We start from the raw sequence: 21092 nt of genomic DNA, 5'->3' as shown, positions 1-21092 counted from the left end.
TCCTCTATGCTGTATTGTACTTCCAGCAGACATTTGGTAGGTTAAAGTCTACCACAAGGACAAGAGCTAGCGATCTTGAGACTTCTCCCAGTTGTTTGTAAAAAAGCTCATCAGCCTCTTCTTCCCGGCTAGGTGGTCTGTAGCAGACTCCCATCACAATATCTGCCTTTTTATGGGCTGTTCTGAATTACTGTGGATAGTGTGGGACACTAGATCCTATCATCACTATTATCAGTCTTAAGGGTGTCAAAGCACTATCTAACATAGAGGGCTACCCCACCACCTCTCCTACTTTTCCTATCCCTCCTGAAGAGTTTATATCCCACCATAGCCACCAGTAATATGAGTAATATGAGTCATCCCACCACATTTCTGTAATGGCAATTACGTCATAGCCTCCTTGCCCTTCAATAGCTTCTAATTCCTCCTGTTTATGCCTACACCGTGCATTGGTGTAGATGCACTTCAGTTGGGCTGTTAGTCCCACAGCACTTATAAGTAACCTTCATTCCAAAATGACTGGTCCTTAAATTATCTAGCCCATCAGTGTCATTTACATCCTTTCTGTCACTAGACGTAGTTGCCCCCCACTTGCTCTGAGGTGACATACTGGAGGTCCTCACCAATACACCATCTCTCAGGCACTGGAGTGCCATTCCCAGGTTGTTTTCTGTCAAGCCTAGTTTTAGCCCCCTCTCCCTTCACACCTAGTTTAAAGCTCTATTAATGAGCCCTGCTAATTTTTTGGAGAGAATTCTTACACCCCTTCGGGACAAGTGTGCCCCATCCTTGGATAGTAAGCCTGGAGGTGTGTAGGCCAGTCTATGGTTGAAGAACCCAAAATTTTGCTCCTCACATCAGGTTTAGAGCCAGGTTTAATTATCTGATTTTTCTGGTTCTCTCCCTCATCATTCTTTGTAATTGGAATGGTAGAGGTAAACACTATTTGTGCCCTGTAGCCCTTCACCATTCTTCCCAGGGCCCTGAATTCCCTCTCAATTGCCCTCAGTTTCTTCCTCTGGATTTTATTATTGCCTCCTTGGAATATTAAGAGAGGGTAATAATCCATAGGCTTTACCAGGGTTGGAAGCTTTCTTGTGATATCAGTCACAGAGGCCCCAGGCAGGCAGCAGACCTCCCTGTGTAGTGATTCCCATCTGCAAATAGGGCTTTCTGTTCCCTTCAGAAGGGAACCCACTAAGACATTTTCTCAAGTATTTTTCTAAGCTGTTTATTTATAGCCCATGTTATTATCCTAATTTAACAAGGTTGTTAATCATGTTTACATCAAGATACATGAGCAGTGTTCTCCCAAACATACATATATATATATATACTTTAACTAGGTGTCTGCCTTAGTCGTGCTGGATATTTTATTTATTGCAACACTCCTGTAATTTGTTTGCTGGTAAATATCTCAACCTCATTTTGCCTGCTTGAATTCTGCAAAGTAACCTTCTGCAAACCCATTAGAACTCTCTTATCTATCTTTTGCATTCAGATATAAAATAATACAGGATACAAAATAACAGTGGGAGGAAACCAACTTTATTAAAAAAAGAAGCCACTAAACTAAAAACGGAGGTGATCAAAAGGGAGATGTGAACAGTTAGTTGTATTCATCATCAAGTGGTACAAACTGCAGTCATGGTAAATTATCAGAAATATTTGGGAGATATAAGTTCATCATGCAATTATATGAAGAAGTGCAATGGAGGGAATACATCAATCTCTTTGAACTGGTTTTCAAGTGCATTCTTGAAAAGTAGATATAACTCATTCTTCATGAATTAGAAAGCTTCACTGTTCAGTGCCTCTGTATGTCTATACTCGAGCATAAAGTCTGTCCCTGAAAGCAGTGAGTCTGACTATGAGATGCTTAAGTTTGAAAATAATCCAGGTAATTAAGAATATCTTTTCTGAGTTATCAGGGTTTCACAGATTTAAGACATACATGATTCCAGGCTTTCTATGTACGGTAATCTTTCTTCCCCATCCAGTATTAATAAAATAACTTTGGAAGCATGAAAGCTTTTTTATTTCAATTTGAAACTATAGGATATTAGGAACACAAATTAAGAAAATCTCCTTTTGGACATGAGGTAGGGTTGAAGGGGAAACACAGGACCTGGGTAATTTAAGTTTCAATTTCTGCAGTATATGCATAACACACTATCCAGTTCGTAGGCTGTTCAAGGTTCATTTTGAAAGCAGTCTTTCTTTCATGCACTGCTTTTCTTGGAAGGGTGTTCTTCAGTGTAGCTGTTATACTGTTTATGACTTTTCTAATTTTTGTCTTAAATTATTCATGCTGAGTTCATAGCAACTGCTCTTGAGCCAGCACTGCCTTTGGTTTTCTAGTGGGGCTTTTTCTTTCCTGCACTATGTTTATTATCTGTTGCCATTATTTAGTGGCAAATTATTTGGAATGAGTTTGCTTTGAAGAGAAATCAGGACAGTTTGGTGGATGCAAGCTGACCGTAATTGCTGTAATTTGGGACAACTAGCATATTTTAGCGATGATGATGGCATCTGCTCTTTTGCGTTGTACTGACCACAAAGCTCTGAGGAACTGTCTTGCTTTACTTGTTCAATCTAGGTAAGTCTGCTTTTGACAACTGTTAGTCATCTTAATGGTAGAAGGTAGCTGTGAGTTAGAAGAAAATCATAGAACTAAGTTATTTAGGTCTCCATTTAAGCAGAGTCTGTAAAGAGAGGCAGCCTTTTTCTTAGACAAACTTCAGTAGTTGGAGAATGCTCATAACCTTTTGGCACACAGTTCCTTCCTAGACAGAACAGTCAAATGTTAGGTTGACTCAGAAAGTCTTTCTTGTTAGCCAAAGCAGCAGTGGTGGATTTCTTATCTTTTGAACAAATTGTCCTCCAAAATACTGCATTCTAAAATGGGAAAGTGATTAGCAGTCAGATGCACAGGGCAGCCAAAGTACTTGTGCAGATGCCCAGACAGGTTTAGGAATGTTTTAAATAGAAATTTACATCACATAGCTGGTATCAGAGTTTTGAGAAGGAGCCATAGGCTAGTCTGCATCTGCTGCATAGACAAGAGAAAACTAGATTTAATGGTCTCCTGAGCAAAATTAACCCATAGTTCCATAGGGTAGAAGAAAACAAGTGAGGCAGGCCTCTGTTAGAGAGTGTCTCCTTTGAAGAAAAGCAGTGCAAAATGAGCTCTGTGCTATGGGAACTATGTATGGGAACTAGCTTACACTTGCTTAGACTGGCCCAGAAACTCCTACTTGCCTGCTCAGAGATCTTGAAATAGTAGGGTATTATTTGATGCCAGAAAGGAGGTGCTTTAGCAGCTGTTCAGAAGAATGAAGAGCTCTGCGTGGTTGTTGCAGCTGTGTCCACCCTCACCCTTTCTTCCTTCAAGTACCCACTGGAGACAGTGCTTCTACCTGTGACAAAAGACAGCAGCCAGTCTCTGCAAAGGGACTCTGCCTTCTGGTGTATTCTGGGACAGAGTTATAATGACTAAATACAACAGTTAGTTCCTAGAATATCAACAGAGGAAGAGAAAGAAAGGCCAAGAAGAAAGATCAGAATATCTTATTAGTTTTATTGAGTAAGATTATTAGTAAAGGTATTTGAAGTTTCTTTTTCATGATACCCTGGAAGCAAGTAAAAGACAACTGATAGGTATCAAGTTAGCTGCTGCTGGAGCATGCCCAGAGAAGAGCAATGAAGTTGGTGAAGGGTCTGGAGAACAAATCTTATGAGGAGCAGCTGGGGGAGTTTAGTCTGGAGAAAAGGAGGTTGGGGGGAGACCTTATCACTCTCTACAACTACCAGAAAGGAGGTTGTGGTGAGACAGGTGTTGGTCTCTTCTCCCAAGTAATAAGTGATAGGAAGAGATGAAATGGGCTCAGCTTGTGCCAGGGTGGTTTAGACTAGATATGAGGAAGGATTACTTCATCAAAATGGTTGTCAAGTATTGAAATAGGCTGCCCAAGGAAGTGGTTGAGTTGCCATCGCTGAATGTTTAGTGATTCATGAATAATGAGCTAGTACCCACTCTCAAAACTCAATGAGGATATCCAATTCATATTTACTTTGTGACCATCTCCTTTCTCAAACCTGTATCTGTAATCAGAAAGGAATTTAGATATCTTATAAGAAAGTGCATGAAACTTACGATTTTTTTTTCACTCTGAGAAATGCCTGTGGAAAAATAAGCAATATCTTCTTTCATATTTATAAGGCAATTTTATGGTTTTGTTTGTTTGTTTTTGTTATTGCAAAGAAATAACTCTATTGTCTGTGTTAGGATCCTGAAAAGACTACATTTCTTTGACATCTTTTTGGAGACTTTGCCAATAAATTATGAATGCTGCTATCCAGTCAAAAAAAGAAGTCCATTTACTTCAGGAGTCTGTCTTCAAGAGTGGTAATTAGTTGATGGCAAGAGAGAATAGACGTCTTCAGTTAACACTCTCTGCCAGATTTGCAGTCTGTAATCAATACAGTGGAATTTATTTATTTTTTAACTTATATAGAGAACATTCATGACAAAGCAACACAATCACTAATAGCTTGTGCTCTGAAAAGGAATCTTTAAATAAGAGATACGGCCTTTACTAACCCAGTGTACAGTCATAGCTGACCCTAATTTTTTCAGGTAGAAACCTCTTGAGATCGCTGAAAAGAGTGCCATTGCATGCTTCCAGGAAGAATATCTGTGCCAACCAAAGAGAGGTCTCCAGATCTAAACTAAACAAGTCGTTTCCACTTCAGCTGAAAGATGTTGTCCACATGTTTTAGCAACACTGGATATTTCATGCATTTGTAGTCCAGCTATTAGAGAAGGATAGCAAGCACACAGAGTTATGTGAAAACACTGGAAGCTTGATACATGGCATACATTGAAGCAGTGACTTCTGACTTTTTCGTTGCTATCTGCTGTACCAAACTGCTCCTTATAAATCCCTCCGCAGAATCCTCTTCAGAGTTGCCTGTAATTTCTTCCCTCACATTTCCTGCAAGAGGAACATGAGAACAAGGTAACAAACCTTCTCTCCTTTGTTTTAAACCTTTTCTTTTATTTCCTCCAGCATTTGTTTGTTTTACTTTCTTGCACTTACCTAACTCTGGTGGTAAACTCTTTAGGCAGGAATGGTGTTTACACAGACTTCATTGTGTTTATTGAGCTATGTATACAACCACCGGCAGAACAGATTATCATTGTGATTGCAATAGCTAGATCTGCAGGACTGACCGGTCAAAATAAGAAAAGCCAGCTGAACTTTTTTTTTCTTCTTGACTAATAGCAAATGCTTTCTGAGCTCTTTAATAAGTAAGTGAGACTGCAGGCAATTTTGAACTTTGAGAACATACCCATCTTTGAGTTATGAATGGACAAAGAGATGATTTCTGAAACGGGAAACTTGCTAGACTGACCAGTAAGTCAGAATACGTTGTCTCATGACCAATTTGTGCTCAATTGACAAAGTTTTTATTTTTAACTCACTTTTAAGGGAGTTTATGCTAATGGAGGTGTTCTTATGTTATAGAAGTTTGCTAAGGGTTTGGTGTTTTTGTTTTTTTCCCCCACTTTCCTTTGTGTCATTTCTGGTAATTCTCTCATTTGGGGTGGGATTTCCAAAAATGGCTAAGAATCTTCAATAGCACAAGCTGTCATGCTCCAGACTTACTTAGAGGATTTGAAAAATTCCTGTTCTAGGTGTCTCGGTTCTCTGCTCATGAAATATGTATCTCATCAGGGTGGTGAGAAAATGCACTAATTTAATACTGTATGATCAGTGACACTGTTCAGATGAGATCTGAAATTATGCATTACTGTGTAATCTACAGGTAGAGGTCACTGCTGTGGATGTATCTATTTTTCTATTACACTTGTAGTAGAAATGGGTCAAAAGTATACATTATAATGAAGTATCATAAGGTACTGTTTACTGGCTTGGCAGAAAGAAATAGTTTAGCTTTATAGCTATCATCAAGGCTAGACAAAAATTTGTACATGGGATTCCTTAAATAAGAGATTACATGATTCCAAATATTCTTCAAACCTAAGAAAAGCGTTGTGCACTATGGAAAACACAGATTGGGAAACTAAGCCTGTTTGATTTTGCTGTTAGTGCTGCAATGGGTCGTTGCTTTAAGATTGCTGTAACGTGCTTCCTGTGGTTATGAGTAATAATTGTAATTTAAAATATTACAAAACTATTTATGAGTACTAAGTTTGTGTACATTAATTTTGAGATTCATGCTTGATACATGAGGGTAATGATCATGTAAACTTGCACATAGATATAAAGTAACAGAAAGAAAAATTTCTTTGAGAAAATTGTCATTATTTTTTATTAGTCTTATACTACAGAGTGGGAGATGCCAGACGATAGGTGTCAGCACTGGTTCAGCTATGCACAACTTCATTGCAAATATAGATTAGAGCAGCTGGTGTGAAGCAGAATTTTGCTTTGAACTGTATTTTAAGCAAACTGAATGTCTGGAAAGAAGTGCTGAGACAGTGTTTTGACACTTTTTATGAATTAGCTTTTCTAGGGGATTGACTGGGCAATAAAACACTACAGTCAGAAGATAAAAGCTGGTAAAAATAATGTATGTGTTTAATTCACTCTGACATATTTCCAAAATACTAAATGAGCAACTGTTTCTGAAATGGTAATTTGATTAGGTTTTGTTGTTTTGTGAATTGTTTGGAGAGGTTCCTGGGAGGGAGACTTTGATGTAGTACTTTCCCAGGGATTTTAAGAAAACAAACTAACTAATGAAAGTCAAAAAATCAGAACGGAGCAGACAAGATTAAGTACAGTGCTTGGAAACTTCCATGAAACTTTGGAATCATATTGTTCTGTGGAGGAATTTTAGTGGTACTAAGGGTTTAGCTATCTTGTTCATGAAACAAATGCATGTTGCATCTAGGAATCTGGACAAATCTACAACCACTTTGGAAGAAAAAACAGGAAGACTTAATGCAAAATGTGTGGTTATGTAGTGGAAGACTCATAAGAAAACACTACAAAGGAAATGGCTGACAAAAAATTCTTCCAGGAATTTGCTTTCCTCTGTGTTTCACTGGCAACATGCATCTGATAGCCAGAACATAAGGATTACTTTTATCTGGACAAATACATGTCTATTGAAATCGTGTCCTTGCAGGCAGAGGACACTATAGCTTTAAAACTCTAAGGAAAAATAGTGAAGTAGTCTTGCAGTCAGCCTACTAGCTGGTATGCAGGAATTAAGGACTTTTTAAATAAGCAGGTGTTCCCATGCGAAAGAACTCTGTGTGGTTAATGCCCGGTGAATGGCTACACACAGTGGAAGGGAAACAGAGCTTTTTCTTGTCAATATTTGGTGAGGGATAGTTGGAAGAAATCTCCTCTCCCCTGAAGTTTGAATTGTATTGCAAAATACACTGAATTCCTGGCAGCCATTGCAGTAGCACATTCTGAGTGCCCCAAGCCTGGCAGTATAATCTAAAGGGAATGCAGCTGAATTGTGGTCTATTGCTATATAAAAGGGGGCGGGTCACTCTGCTTGTTCCAGCTCCTTTTCTGTCACTGCTGCAGAAGCACCAACCAAATGCAGCTGGCACGCCTCTTCATTGGATCTTATATAATATGGGGTTTCACAGGGCAGTGATGTATAAATAAAGTCAAACATTCTTGAGGCAGACTCATATTACTTGTCTGTATTGCTGGTGCTAACTTCACCGTGGGCTGTAGGGCTGCTCTCAGAAGGGTGATCCGTGGCCTTATTTGAGTTAATTTTGGAAGGTGTGCAGGATGGATCCAAATGAGACAGGGGATCAACTTGTTTTCTTTGTGAATGGTAAAAAGGTAAGGAAGATTTCAGCTTTCTGACTGGCTTGCTCCTGGCTTCATTAATTCTTTTTCCAGTCATCTTTTTTCTTCTCTGAAGTTTTTGAATATCAGTATTATTGCCATGACTTTTAAATATTAAATCATAAAAACTATTTATTGTTTTACTAAGTGGCTTTTCCTCTTCTTTGTCTTCACCTTGTAATTAAGAAAATAAAACTATATAATGTGCCTTTTACATTTTAGAATCGTTGGCAATAACATACTGCAATTCTGAGGTAACTCCTTTTAAATAAAGGTGTATTACATCTTTATTACGACAGATCTGGAAATGTAGCTCAAATGTAAACATGTATATATAACTCATATATTCAGTAAGTAATTCTGACATTTGATTTCTAAAAGGGGTTTAAGTAACAAGTTAATTCCATTTCCTTTTAAGAAACTAGAAAACTCTTTAAAATCAAAGCCCATTAACTGATATTGTTTTCTAGAGCAACTGCTAACAATTACCCTAGACATGACTGTGTCTCACAGGAGGGTAGGGTGGTCCTTGCACATGCTGGACACCTTTGAACAGTTTGTCCCAAACTCCCCTGTCTCAGTTTAGACTTCCCCTGACTAGCATTGTAACCTTGATTCTTCAAAAGCTTGTTACAGTCAAGATTGCCTCTTATTTGAACGATGCGTGCCAAGTTAGTTCTGTTTCTGAGTGCAGCTCGGTGCTGAATTTGCCCTGCCACCTTCCCCTCGCCTAGATACTTGGGCAGGGAAATTTGTGTCAAAGCAGATTCCAGCTGGAAAATTTGGAGAGGGGAGATGATTGCATATCCACTGTGTACTGTGGAGCCAAGGGTTTGTGAAGCTTCCCTATGTGCTAACATGCAGCACTAAGTTTGGGCTAGAGAATTAATTTTTTTAGTCCCCGGAGGGATCACATAATATTCTTATTTGGTTAAAAAGCTCTGTGCCCTGCCCTACAGAGTGGCATAGAATTACTATCAGTTTCGCTTTTGTTGATCTTTTGTGCTAATGTAATTGAGTGTAAATGTGGATAGGATTGCTGCTACAATTAGGGTGTTTTAGTTATGAATTTGGATCCCAAACTGGATTGGAATTTAACTTTACAAAGTACTACGGCATTTTATTTCAAAGTTTCTTTTTATCTACATATCAATAGTTAGGTGAAGAATTAAGCTTATCTAGAATGTATTTAAGTTATTCAGAAGCTCTTGAATGTAATACTGATGTAGAACCTAGCCCTGGTTCTGAGGTTTTATACATGATGACAACTGAAGCTTTGCTCACACTGATCAGTAATGGTTCATATGTCAACGTCAACTGACGTATCAGCTGTTCATTGTTTCTAGAGGGAGGTGAAAACTTGATACTTGAAGTTAATCATGACTAGCTAACTCAGTCTAGTAATTGGGATCATGAAGCATGATCTGTGAATTTAATCTGATGAATTTTCTGCTATGATTGGTACAGATGGTATACCATTAAGTTGCCTTCTTGCTCTGTGAAAGTTTTAGTGACTTCAGATCCCTTCTTTGTAAAACTCAATTTTTAGAGGCTGAACTGGGAACTTTGAGCCTTGCAGTAAGATATTGTCACAAACATAGTAGGCAATCGAGATGCTGTTACAGGCCAAGTGTACTGTCTTGCTTTAAGTGTACTGTCTTGCTTTCTTTTTCTCATATGATCTAATGAAAGAGAATAGTCGTTCTGGTGGCAGAGCAGCTAAGGTTCAAAACCAGTATGCTACTCATGGTATGTATGAAGAGTTTATAAACAAATCCTATATGCATTTACAACTGGTGCTTCAGCATTGGTCAGTGCTCAGATATCACAGAAACATTGCTCCGTGTAAATTGGTAGAAAAGCCCTTCTTCCTGGGGTGGACTCTTGGCTAGCATATGAAAATGTGTGTTGGTCAAAGCAAAAAAGAAGAGACTGAGCTGCACGGAACTGGTTTTGTGGAACCCTTCTGTGCATGTGGGGTGAGGCAGAGAAGGGGAGAAAGATCAGCCTAGAGCTTGAAAACTAGCAGCAGAAGACAACCTGATCCTTTTGTATCTGCTGTCTGGTTCTGTGATGTCCTGGAGAGGGCAAACATGTGTGAATGACATTGCCTTTGGTGTATCAGCAATACAATTCTTGTTTACAAAAGCCACATCTCAGAGCTGACCTTGTGCATGTGTAAAGGGATTTATCACTGTGTAATCTTGGCAGTTGTTGGCTGAAAAAACAATCCAGCAGGGAACAATTAATACTACCAATGGTACCAACTCGTTCCATATGTCAAGGTTGTCTCAACATCCTTCCCTGCTGGCTTGTGGAACTGCCAGTCCTAGCAAAGGAGCAGGTTCCCTTGATCAGTGAGGACAGGGCTTCCGGGATTGTGTTCTACCTGGTGCCTCCAGTGACACTTTTTTTCTATTCTCTATTTGGGTGTGCAGCAAAAGCAGCTTTAGTTTACACCCACACCAAATACGGGTTTAAGAGAGAAAATTTGACTTATGGGGCAATCCATTCTGTGGCAACAAATGTGGAGTTCATCAGAACATTTCTGCACATGACAGGTTATGTGATGGAAAGGGTGGTGAGAAGTTCCTGGGCAGTTTTTCATGTGCTGAAACAACAGGTAACAAGTTAGGACAGGGCTCCATCTGCCTGTAATCTTGACTAAATATTCTAGGCTATTTGCTGCAAAGAATATGATAGCATGACCAGTGTTACATGTCACAAGTTAGTGCTGTGTGAATTCGTGACAGTTTGACATTGCTAATGGGCTGCTGATATGTCATGGTAAAAAACTGCATGATAAGAGGTGGGTGATAAGATAGGTACTTTCATGGCAGTGGTTCTCTCTTGCATTAGCCCAGTCAACAGTGTTGTCAAGAAAAAGTCTGCTTAGAACAGCTGAGTATACTTCACATTCAGGGTTGTTTATTTTAAGCACCTGTTTACTTTACTGGGCATAAAACTTGGCACACAATGGGTGCAAAGTTATCTTAATAGTCTGCCTAGACTAGAATGGAAAACAACACACAGAATTTAAAGCTAATAGTGGCAATTTTGTTTTCCTCAGCTAACAAATCTGTCTTATGCATATGTAGCATGTAATTTTAGTTAAAACACTATTTCTAGCCTGAATTAACATTCGGGATAAAATTAATATTTCAATATTTCTATTTCTATCCTAAATGTTAAGAGGGGGTCTATGCTGGAAGCCACATTAGACCTCTTCCGAACTCTGTGGAGGTTTGATTGCAGATGGGACCAGCCAGAATACAGGACCCTCGGACTCCTACATAACCAGCAAATTACAAGTTTTCAGTGTACCAGTTTAAAGCAGAACAAAATGTTCTCATGACCAATAGCAGATTTACATTATGTGGTTATATTCAGTTTGTTGATCTGTATTTTAGTTGTTTTTCCTAGTAAATGAATTTTAAATCTCTCATTGACATCAGGAATACATGTTTACAGATTTTAAGATCCTAGAGGACTGTTGCCATTGACTAGTCTGACTTGCTGCATGGCAGTATGGTTAAAGCTTTTCACCTTCTCTTCTTGGAACTAATTGAATGACTAGAGACTAGTGGTTAAATGGGAGCTTGTTGCTCAGAAAATCTTCTGCTTCTCATGAAAGACCCTAGCTGATGGAAAGATTTGGATGTTTAGTAAACTAAGAAACTTTCTATTTTATTTTCTTTTTTTCTACTTTACCTTGGTCAGCCTCTGTTCTTTTAAACTGAAATATCCTTTCTTTGACTTTCTGGGAATACTAATTCAAATATAAAGATTTATGTTGCAAAGGCAAAATTAACCAAGTTAGTGAAAGGCAAGTCGAGATGACAGCAAACAAAATATATATTGAGATCCAAGTTTTGTACATGAAATCATGGGGAAGTAAGCTTAACACCTCTCTGAAACAGCCCATGGCCTCTAGTACTGCTTGTTCTGTGTAGTACTTAAAGCCTGAAGGAGTGTAGGGCCAGGCTGCACTCCCTGATGAGTGGATGCGAGTATTTAAGATTTTTAGGCTCAGTAGACAAATAAATGTGTAGTACAAACACAGCAGTACAGAGCAAATTTCTTTGGAGCTGACTTTCAGTGTCACCTTAACATTTTCAACAAAGTTTCTTTCTGCATTTGATTAATATTTAAGATATCACATGCAGATAGATTCAAAATCCACACTTTTGAATCTATCAAATGTAGCCATTTGATGTATTTGGAAAAATGACATTAGGTTAAAAAATGCAAAACCAAAGGAAATGTTTCTATAATTACAGTATCTAAGTAGGCTGATTCTGATCCTATTCCCATTGAAGGCAATGGATATAATTCAGTCTCCTTTTGTACAAGTGCACTGGGAGAGGTGAGCAAGAAGTTTTTTGGTGGGTAAGATATTGAGCTGTGAATCATGTTCTGGGCATCAGACCAGAGAAGATCTTATCCATACCCACAGGGTTTTAAAATACTTAGAGGACAAATCACAGCATGTGAGTATAACAATTCATTGAAGGAGGACAAAACCATCATCAATGACAATGAACCAAAGACAACAATGATAAAATTTTTTACTCTGTGGCCAACAAGAGAGATTCATAAATAAATATTGCTTCACCAGGAATCAGAGTGCAAAGAAATGACTCCTTGCTCTGATGTGTGAGATTTTTTTAATCCAGAATGTCCTCTAAACTCTTACCCGTTACCTCCCTCTGATCTCAAGTCTCTGCCAGTACTGCAGATATACAGCTACAGCAGAGGAGTTTGGAGAGGCTGAACTAAGAATCAAGGCTATTGTTTTTGAACAGGATAAGAGTAAGGATTGTTCAGGACATGTTCTACTGCATAGTGGGAGCCACTTTTTGATAAAGGTAGGCAAAGGTTTGACATGCTAAAGAGCTTCACTAAAAGTTTATGGTCTTGAGGGCTTAAATGCTTTGCTGAATGAAACCTAGGCCCATGTTTTATTTCTTAACTTTCTGAAAAGGATCCATTCGGCCAAACATTGACTTGCTTGATTTGTGTACATAATGGACCACTTCTTGGATTCTCTCAAGAAAACATCTTGAAATATTTTCTTTGATCAAAGTATAGAATAACCTCAGTAGTCTTTAACCATCTGGAAAACTGTTTTGAAGCTTCTTCTCTCTGCCTGGCTATCTTGGAATCTGCTTTGAAAGGATTTACAATGGCCATTGCCATAGCCGTGAGGAGTAAGCTCAGTTTGACAATGAGGGTATGAGCTGCTGGGGAAGGCTCTTTGCCTGTGAAAAAGGGCCTTTGGTCCATTAGACACTAGTCACAGACATTTTTTAAATTGTCTGCTTGCATCTGTCTATTTACCAAACTACTGCAGAGGGTTGTATGTGCTTACTCTGAACCAACTGGTCATGACAAAGACTCTATGTGCTCTTACTTGTTACATGCATGCAGAAGGTTAGGGAACAGAAAAATTCTGCTTTGAACAGTAGCGATACAAGCGCTGCATGATTTGAACTAAGACACCCCCAAAGTAGAAGAATGAACTCTGTTTTCTTGTAGATTATCCCTGACACAGGAACAAGACGTGCAAAAAATGACCAGTTGTGTTTTGTAGCAGCAGCTTTATTGGATGGTTATAAAAACATGGACTCATGTAGGAGGTATGAATTTTATCTCTTTAGAACAACCCTGTCATGTGTCAAAGACATAAAACTGAAGCTTTACAGAGGTTGTGAAAGTTTCTTATCAGTAGGAAAAAAGACTTACACAAGTGAATTCTGTTTCAATTTGCCCTTCAGAACAGGAGTGATTAACTTAAATAAACTGTAACTATTGTACTTAGGACTTGCACAATATAAGAGCCAAGAACACATGATTACGTTATGGCACACAGTGAATTTGTAAGTTTCTTGGCACTGTATTAATAACAGAAAAGGGGGAAGAGAACTTCTGTGGCTATTTGGAGGCAAGGGCAGCATTTGGTTTCTGACCATCAGGCAGAGGCTGAAGTAAAATCTAATTTTATGTCTAATGGATAACTGCTAATAGTGTTGTTCACTAATTGGATGGAACAGACTCAAAATGTGCAGAGAATATTTCTCTTTGGCTGGAAATGTCATGTTCCCACATTTAGGATGGCTGCTAATATAACACTAATTTAACATTAACAGGGAAGAAAGAGAAAGTCCAAGATGACTGACTGGTACTTGCTGTCTATCCTGCAGCATCTGTATTGGCCATGTTAGGGTTTCCACTGTTGGGTTTGGGTTTTTTTTTATTTTCTCTGTGAACACTATTACTGGTGCTGTTTCTACCATTCTGTCTATCTGCTCATTTTCCCTGTCAACTAATAGTAAGAAGAGGCAGAGGTCAGCTATAGATGGTCAGTAAAGATGAGCTGCAAGTTGTGAAGATGTCAAGAATTCAAAACTCAAGTACAAAATATGTTTTTTTCCTCTCTCTCCATTGCTACTAATTCTGTTTGCCAATTTTAATGAAGAAGTCTTTTAAGACTTGCCTTGGTGAGTCATGGCTGAAAATCTCTGACCTGTGTAACGTATATACTTTCCTTTGTCACAATAAGTTCAAGGAAATATGTCTGGATACATGACCAACTTTGCTAAACTTAGTAAGAGGAGTTGATCAGTGGTTCTGCTCCCTACTTTGGAAAAGAATTTGCAGAAAGACCAAACTTCCTCCTTCCAACTAAGCAATCCATATGTAACAGCACCTTTACTTTCTTGCAGGTGATAGAAAAAGACGTGGATCCAGAAACAACTCTGCTAACCTATCTACGAAGAAAATGTATCCAGCGTCAGAAGAAACTGCAGAAGGCTTTAAATGCCTGCAGCATTTTGTAATTGGTTACTGTTCTGCCTGTCACTTGAATGCTAGGCAGAGCTTGTGCACAGAGTGTAAGAGGGAGGAGTGCTCTGCATGGTCTGGTATTTCTTGCTGGTAAAGATTACAGCTGGTATTCTAAGCTTAAACAATAGCATACTTTAAATAATATACTTTAAATAAAGTTTAAATAATTTATTAATACTTTAAAGGCCAAACTTTCAGAATTGCTAGGAATTAGAATGTGATGCAAAAAAAGCAATACTGCAATAACAATAGAACTGAAGGAAATTTAAATTTGTTTTACACAAATTGTAGACAATTTTCTGGCTAAAACATTACAGCCACTTGAGCTACTTTCTGTATCATCCAAAAATTTGGGTATTACTGTATAGTTAATATCCAATAACTTGCCAGTGTGGTTTTTTATCAGATGACACAGAAGTCATCTGAAAATTCTGCGAACTCAGAGGCAGGGGATCTCACCGTGTGCTGTGGGGCTGTTTACATGAACGCATTGCAGTCACATTTCACTCCTGTTTGATACTGGTCAACACATGAGTAAGATTAGCTTCAGGAGCTGGGTAGCTATTGCTGTGATGACTAGGCTGGCTATACTAGGTCTGGTTCAGTAGGTAATATCATTCCATCTTTTTGGAGTTTTTTTGTCTGACCAGCTGGGTGTGTACGTACACCAAACTGTCCACACCTGTGTTGATATATTTCTTAAAAAGAATTATGTGTACTTATTTCACCCCGCTGCTGCATTCTATTTGTCTGGGGTCTGAAAGAAATACAGGGATATAAATAACACCCCTCTGAGATTTCCAGCAGAACTATCAAGAGCCCTCTTTTGTCTGACTGTACCTTGAGTGGATAAAGTTCAAGAGAAAAAATAAGTGGCATGACTCTTGTGCCTGTGTATGCTTCTTACTGTTAGACATTTTATGTCTAAGCTTGTTAATAACTAATGGAAATAGCTTTGTAAAGAGGTAATCAGAGTTCCTCAAAATTGATGTTCTACATGAAAATTTTGGTGAACTTATTTTGTCTGGTTAGGGTCAGAAAAATACTTTGAGAAGCATGATTTTGAGGCAGATGAGTTGTAGAGAAAAGAAAGTGCAGGAAAGCTGTTATTTCTGCTGAAACAGGCACATGATTATATGAAAAGTAGATTTGGTGCCTGGGGACATGGTTTAGCATTGGACTTGGTGGTCTTAGGTTTATAGCTGGACTCAGTGATCTTAAAAGTCTTTTCCAACTTAAATGATTCTATGATTTCTATGATTGCACGAAAATAGTCAGTTCCAGAATCTTTGCAGTGAAGGCAAAGATGATTTGAGTTTCCTATGTCATTATGTCTGTTGCTTTTCCACAGGCCTGAGCTGATTGTCTCAGCACAGACTTGTCCATTGCCAATGAAAGTAGCTGTTCTTTTCCCACCAAAACTATCTCTAGACTGGTCAACTCTTCACAATAAATGCATAATTACCTTCTAATGAGTGAAGGAACCCAAAGCAGAAGTGACTTGAGGAATTCTCTCCTGAAATCCTTATTGCAGAGCATTTGCTGTAATGCCTGATTGTGAAGTACAGATGTATAGCCTCTCTGCAGCCTGTGGAGGAATTTTTTTAGGCCAGTTCATACACTTCGTGAGTTCCCAAGTGTCTGTGCATTGTTTCTATGCATTTCTGCTTATTCTAGTTCTTAGGGTCAACCTCGTGTGGTTTTATAGGAACTAGGCTATTGGAGGGTGTGCTTGGCTCATTTTGTCCCTAGCAATGGGGAAGTTATCATAAAAAGAACTGAGAGAGAAGTAGATTGGCCAGACCACTACTCTTGAAATGCTGGAAGTTTATGTGCAGTTAAAGTGCATCTCTCATGTCTGTGTTAAACTGCGTAAATTGTAGCACTGTGTGACTGCCCTTGCTGGCCACCTTCTATGTGGTAGGAATCATCAAGCATGGGAAGAAGTCAACTACCACTGGTAAGGGGTGCTGAAAGACGTCACCCTATATCACAGGAATGTGGCTGCATGCCTGAACAGCTTGTGCTCAGCAGTTGAGACAGTGTCCTTTATATAGATTTGTATTCTGAGTCTAATGGAAAGGAAGAACAGTTGAAGTTCAAAATTTTTTTGTTTATTCTTAGAGTCTATTGAAATGTGGGCTACTTCCTTCTTAGGGCTTCGAGTGTTGATCACAAAGGTCATGTGCCAGCATTTGAAACTTTCCTTATGTTAAATTAAGTTATTAAGCAGGAAAAAAAAGGGGGTTTGTTTTCCAGCAAGACTCTGTTGCTAAGCCTTGATTGACTACTGTTTGAGCGGGCTTCTGCCAATGCTCTTTGTGTTTTCCTTGATTCCTATTATCTCAGTGGGCCTATGTGGAACCAAACTAGGCTGTGGAGAAGGTGGATGTGGTGCTTGCACTGTTATGATATCGAAGTACGATCCCTTTCGGAAGAAAATCCTGTATCCTTTGCAGTATGATGTCTTCAACAGAAAAATGAAATGGTGACAGATCTAGGCTCTTGACGTTCCAGATGTGGTATTCCAGATGTACTATTTTAAAATAAAACTCTATGTTTCTGCAAAAGTGTAATTTTTCACTTTCAGAGCATAAACTCAGAAGGCTAAGACAAGGTATTTTTTTCCTACAGCATTGCATAGTGCTGTTAGGGTACTACTTTATTGTGCCTTGAAATATCTGCATTAATTCCAGAAGGCAGGCTATCTGCCTTTGCCTAGTTTAGAAAAACTTTATGCTCTTTTCTTGCAATGTAATATAACATCTTGCTGTGATGACCCAAGTGATGATTACTGTGATAAAATCTGTATTGTAACTGTATGAATACAATAATCTGGTTTCTGTATGCTGGTGGATATTCACTTTTTCTCTATAGAATGATTCTTATTTCCTGACATAGAAACTTTTCTCTTGTTCTTTCTTTAATTGAAGAGTGAAGCAATGGAATCGAATAAAAAGGGAAGTGGATAGAGGATGAGGCCAAGGGACAGGCCCCAGTTTGTTTTTACTGTGAAGGAATGGAAAGCACTGAAATCTTGGATATATTTGGAATAATGTTTGGAGATACTTCAACTTGGGATCACCTAACTTAGTGGTTTAGTAACAAGGCCGTGAAAAGGATATGATTATTGTGTCTTCATAGAAATGAAATAAAGTAGCTAGTTCTTAGAAGAATTTTAACAATATTATTCTACTCTACCTTCAGCTGGGACTTTTTCCTCTTATGTAGCATCTAGGAATGGTTTCCTATGTAAAAGGCCAAGAGCTCCATGCACTTACGTAACTTTGAGTGGGCCAGGCCAGCTGTGTAACTTCTTGGTATTTGTAGTCTGCCTCTATAATTTACATGGGTTCTACAGTTTAACATGCAAAGAGGATATTGAAAGTTGTTATTTCTAGTTAAAATCCTATGATGCATAACCAGTTTAAACTTCAATTGAAGCTGAGAACTTTGGCTGAGTAGGTGCTGTAGGATTTGACTTGTGACTAATACCCATATCACATCTATTTAAGTTCTCGTATTGTGTCCACTGAGACAGTCTCTGAGTACTCTTCATTCCTCCTGTTCCCTTTTTCCTCTGTTGAGCACCACTGTCAAATGAAATTACCTTAATTTATTATTTTAGCCACCATACTGCCAATGCTTGCCTCTTCCCTGTCTGTGCCCTGCATCAGGTAGCTGTAACTACTGTTGAAGGCATAGGAAACACAAAATCCAGACTGCACCCAGCCCAGGTAAGCTATTAATACTGGTAACTTTTAAATCCTCTGTCTGTATTTTCTTCTTATGTGAATGAATCCTGTTCCAGGGTGCTGAGATCTCCATCAGAATATTAATGCTGGGAGTCTGTCTTTCCACATAAGTGGTGTTTACTTCTAGGAATGACTAAGAGATGGACTCCTGAGTCAAAATTGCAGTTCGCTTATGCCATAACTAGTCAACTGGTGCTATCCTGGCTGAATCGCTAATGCTTTTCTTCTGGGACTACATGGCTGTATTTGGTCGACATCCTGGACTGAATCCCAGGAACTGGGAATACTGGTGTTGTGATGCAAGTCTAGTATAATAACTTGGAGCCAAATATAACATAGATTTTGGCTTTCCTGTGGCCTTCAGTGAATGACTTTGGTTCCTCATCCTGCATAGTTAGGAACCTTACCTGCAGTGGTGCTATAAGGTTTGGTTCAGCAGTGTTTCTGGAGCTCAAAAATATTCTTGGAGGGGAGGAGCGAGAGGAATGTGAAGCCTTGCCCTTCTAGCAAGGGGTTGTAATATGCTTTTTATGGCAGCAGACTTGCCTTGGCTTTGTCTGAGATATTGCTCCTTTAAGAGAAACTATGATTAACCTCAGTTTGTACAGTGGATAGGACCTTTGCCAATGTCAGACACAGTAAGGAACAAATACATTAGATGTGCATGGATGGATGGCAGCTGGTCTGACCTTTGTTTGCTTGTGTTTTTTTCCCTACCTCCCCTGAAGATGAAGAGCTAAGCTTTGAAATTCATAGTCAGGTCTATGTAGGTAGCCTCAACCTTTCTAGCATGGTAAATCTGAAGAACTCCTGATCTCGTTGGAGGCTTCTGGTCCCCTTTAATTACTTTGGGGATTCAAAGCCTACATGCAAAGTTTTCAGTGTGTTCTCTTCTTTGAAATCTGCTTCACAGATTAATTGTCCATCTCATCAGATGTCCAACACCTGATGATAGTCTTAGCTCCTCTGGTGAGACTGATTTTCCTATTGTTTTGGGGTTTTTTTTAACAGAGATGTTACAGAAACAAACACAATAGTGAACTCACCTTGGCATTATGAACTGATGGTTGTTTTTACTTTTTCTCAGGAGAGAATAGCAAAAAGCCATGGGTCCCAATGTGGCTTTTGTACTCCAGGCATTGTCATGTCCATGTACACGTTGCTTCGGAACACAACAGAGCCCAAAATGGAGGACATAGAAGATGCTTTCCAAGGTAGTACTCACAGTCCTGCAGAGCTGCAATCTGTTCTGCTTTCATTACATCTGCTTCACCAAATAGGAAGGAGGTGCACCTCTGTTTAATGTATTTTGTTAAAGACAGCCAGTTGTTATGAGGTTAAGAACTGTTTTTCCACTAGGAGACTGCTCAGGTGCTGTGAAATAAACAAAAATGGCCTGTGGAAGATGTCACAGAAGCTCATTGTTTGTCCTGAAGCAGAGGCATATGGCCTCAGTCTTGAATTAGGACCTCATTAAGCTGAGCACAGAACAAAAGGTTGCCTGCCCCTGGGGGGCTGTAAGAGCCTCCTCACCTTGTTTATTTGTTACTGTCACAAGAGCATATCTGGGCCAGCGATCCTCAAGGAAAGTACCAAGACAGCAATATACACGATGGAGTGGGGCAGAATCCAACTGTATAAATCATCTGAGGGGCTGCTGTTATTGCTGAGATTTGAGCTGTTACCATAGTTCCAGCAGTGATCTGAGAGGAAATCAGATGCAGCACAAAGCAATCTCCTTGTAATTGAGGAGAATGGATAGCTGGTATACTGACTCTGGTAATTGAGATTAACTGCAATTTAAAATATCAACAAAAAGGGATGGTTGAATTGTTGCAAGATTACTAATGAAATTTTCCTCTTCCCATTTTTTTTTATTAGCTTTATCTGGATTTGACAAATTTTTGTAGAAACAACAGAATTCTCTAAAAGACACTAAATCTTTATCTTTTTGCGTTGGCAATGCAGGGAACTTGTGTCGGTGTACAGGGTACAGAGCCATTCTGGAAGGATACAGGACCTTTGCTAAAGTAAGTGGCTTCAGATAATGTTTAAAAAAATCTGGAAGGCTGGCGCTCTGTTACTGAAATACACCATGAGATGATGAGATGAGATGAGATGAGATGAGATGAGATGAGATGAGATGAGATGAGATGAGATGAGGTGAGGACCACCACTGGTGAGGACCACCAGTACACCACAACAGGGCAAGTGAGGGCGAGTACAAGTGGGGACAGTAAGGATGAAACTGGGTCTGTGGAATTAGTTATTCCAAGGACCAGTCAATCGAGAATAAAGTCTCTTCCCTTTACGAGGGCTGAAGGTTCATCAGCCCAGCTGAAGTGCATTTACACCAATGCACGCAGCATGGGCAATAAGAAGGATGAGCTGGAAGCTGTTGTAGGGCAAGGTGACTATGATGTCATTGCCATCACAGAAACGTGGTGGGATGACTCACATAACTGGAGTACAGCTATGTTGGGATATAAACTCTTCAGGCGGGACAGGAAGGGTAGGAAAGGAGGCGGGGTAGCCCTCTATGTTAAAGAGTGCTTTGATACTCTTGAACTGGATTACGGTGAGGATGGGATCGAGTGCCTATGGGTTAAAATCAGAGGAGCCCACAAAGAAGGGGGACTTT

The 21092-nt window shown here is 39.2% G+C and overlaps 1 protein-coding gene across 2 annotated transcripts in view; it reads left to right on the top strand.

The window, feature by feature from the left end:
• Nucleotides 1-7607: 7607 nt before the first annotated feature.
• XDH (xanthine dehydrogenase) overlaps nt 7608-21092 on the top strand; it is a 54292-nt gene continuing 40807 nt past the window's right edge. The window contains exons 1-6 of one of the 2 annotated variants that reach the window (XM_054061809.1): nt 7608-7844; nt 14576-14633; nt 17046-17142; nt 18325-18433; nt 19539-19665; nt 20420-20481. In XM_054061809.1, coding sequence (XP_053917784.1) covers nt 7791-7844; nt 14576-14633; nt 17046-17142; nt 18325-18433; nt 19539-19665; nt 20420-20481 — 507 coding nt within the window. In that variant the 5' untranslated portion in view covers nt 7608-7790. The remainder of the gene's footprint in view (nt 7845-14575; nt 14634-17045; nt 17143-18324; nt 18434-19538; nt 19666-20419; nt 20482-21092) is intronic. The other variant, XM_054061808.1, reaches the window with a different exon arrangement.

The sequence above is a fragment of the Cuculus canorus genome, chromosome 3 (genome assembly GCF_017976375.1).
Source record: "Cuculus canorus isolate bCucCan1 chromosome 3, bCucCan1.pri, whole genome shotgun sequence".
Classification (NCBI taxonomy): domain Eukaryota; kingdom Metazoa; phylum Chordata; class Aves; order Cuculiformes; family Cuculidae; genus Cuculus; species Cuculus canorus.
Note: the sequence above shows the minus strand (reverse complement) of the source record. Positions and strands in the feature narration are given on the sequence as shown.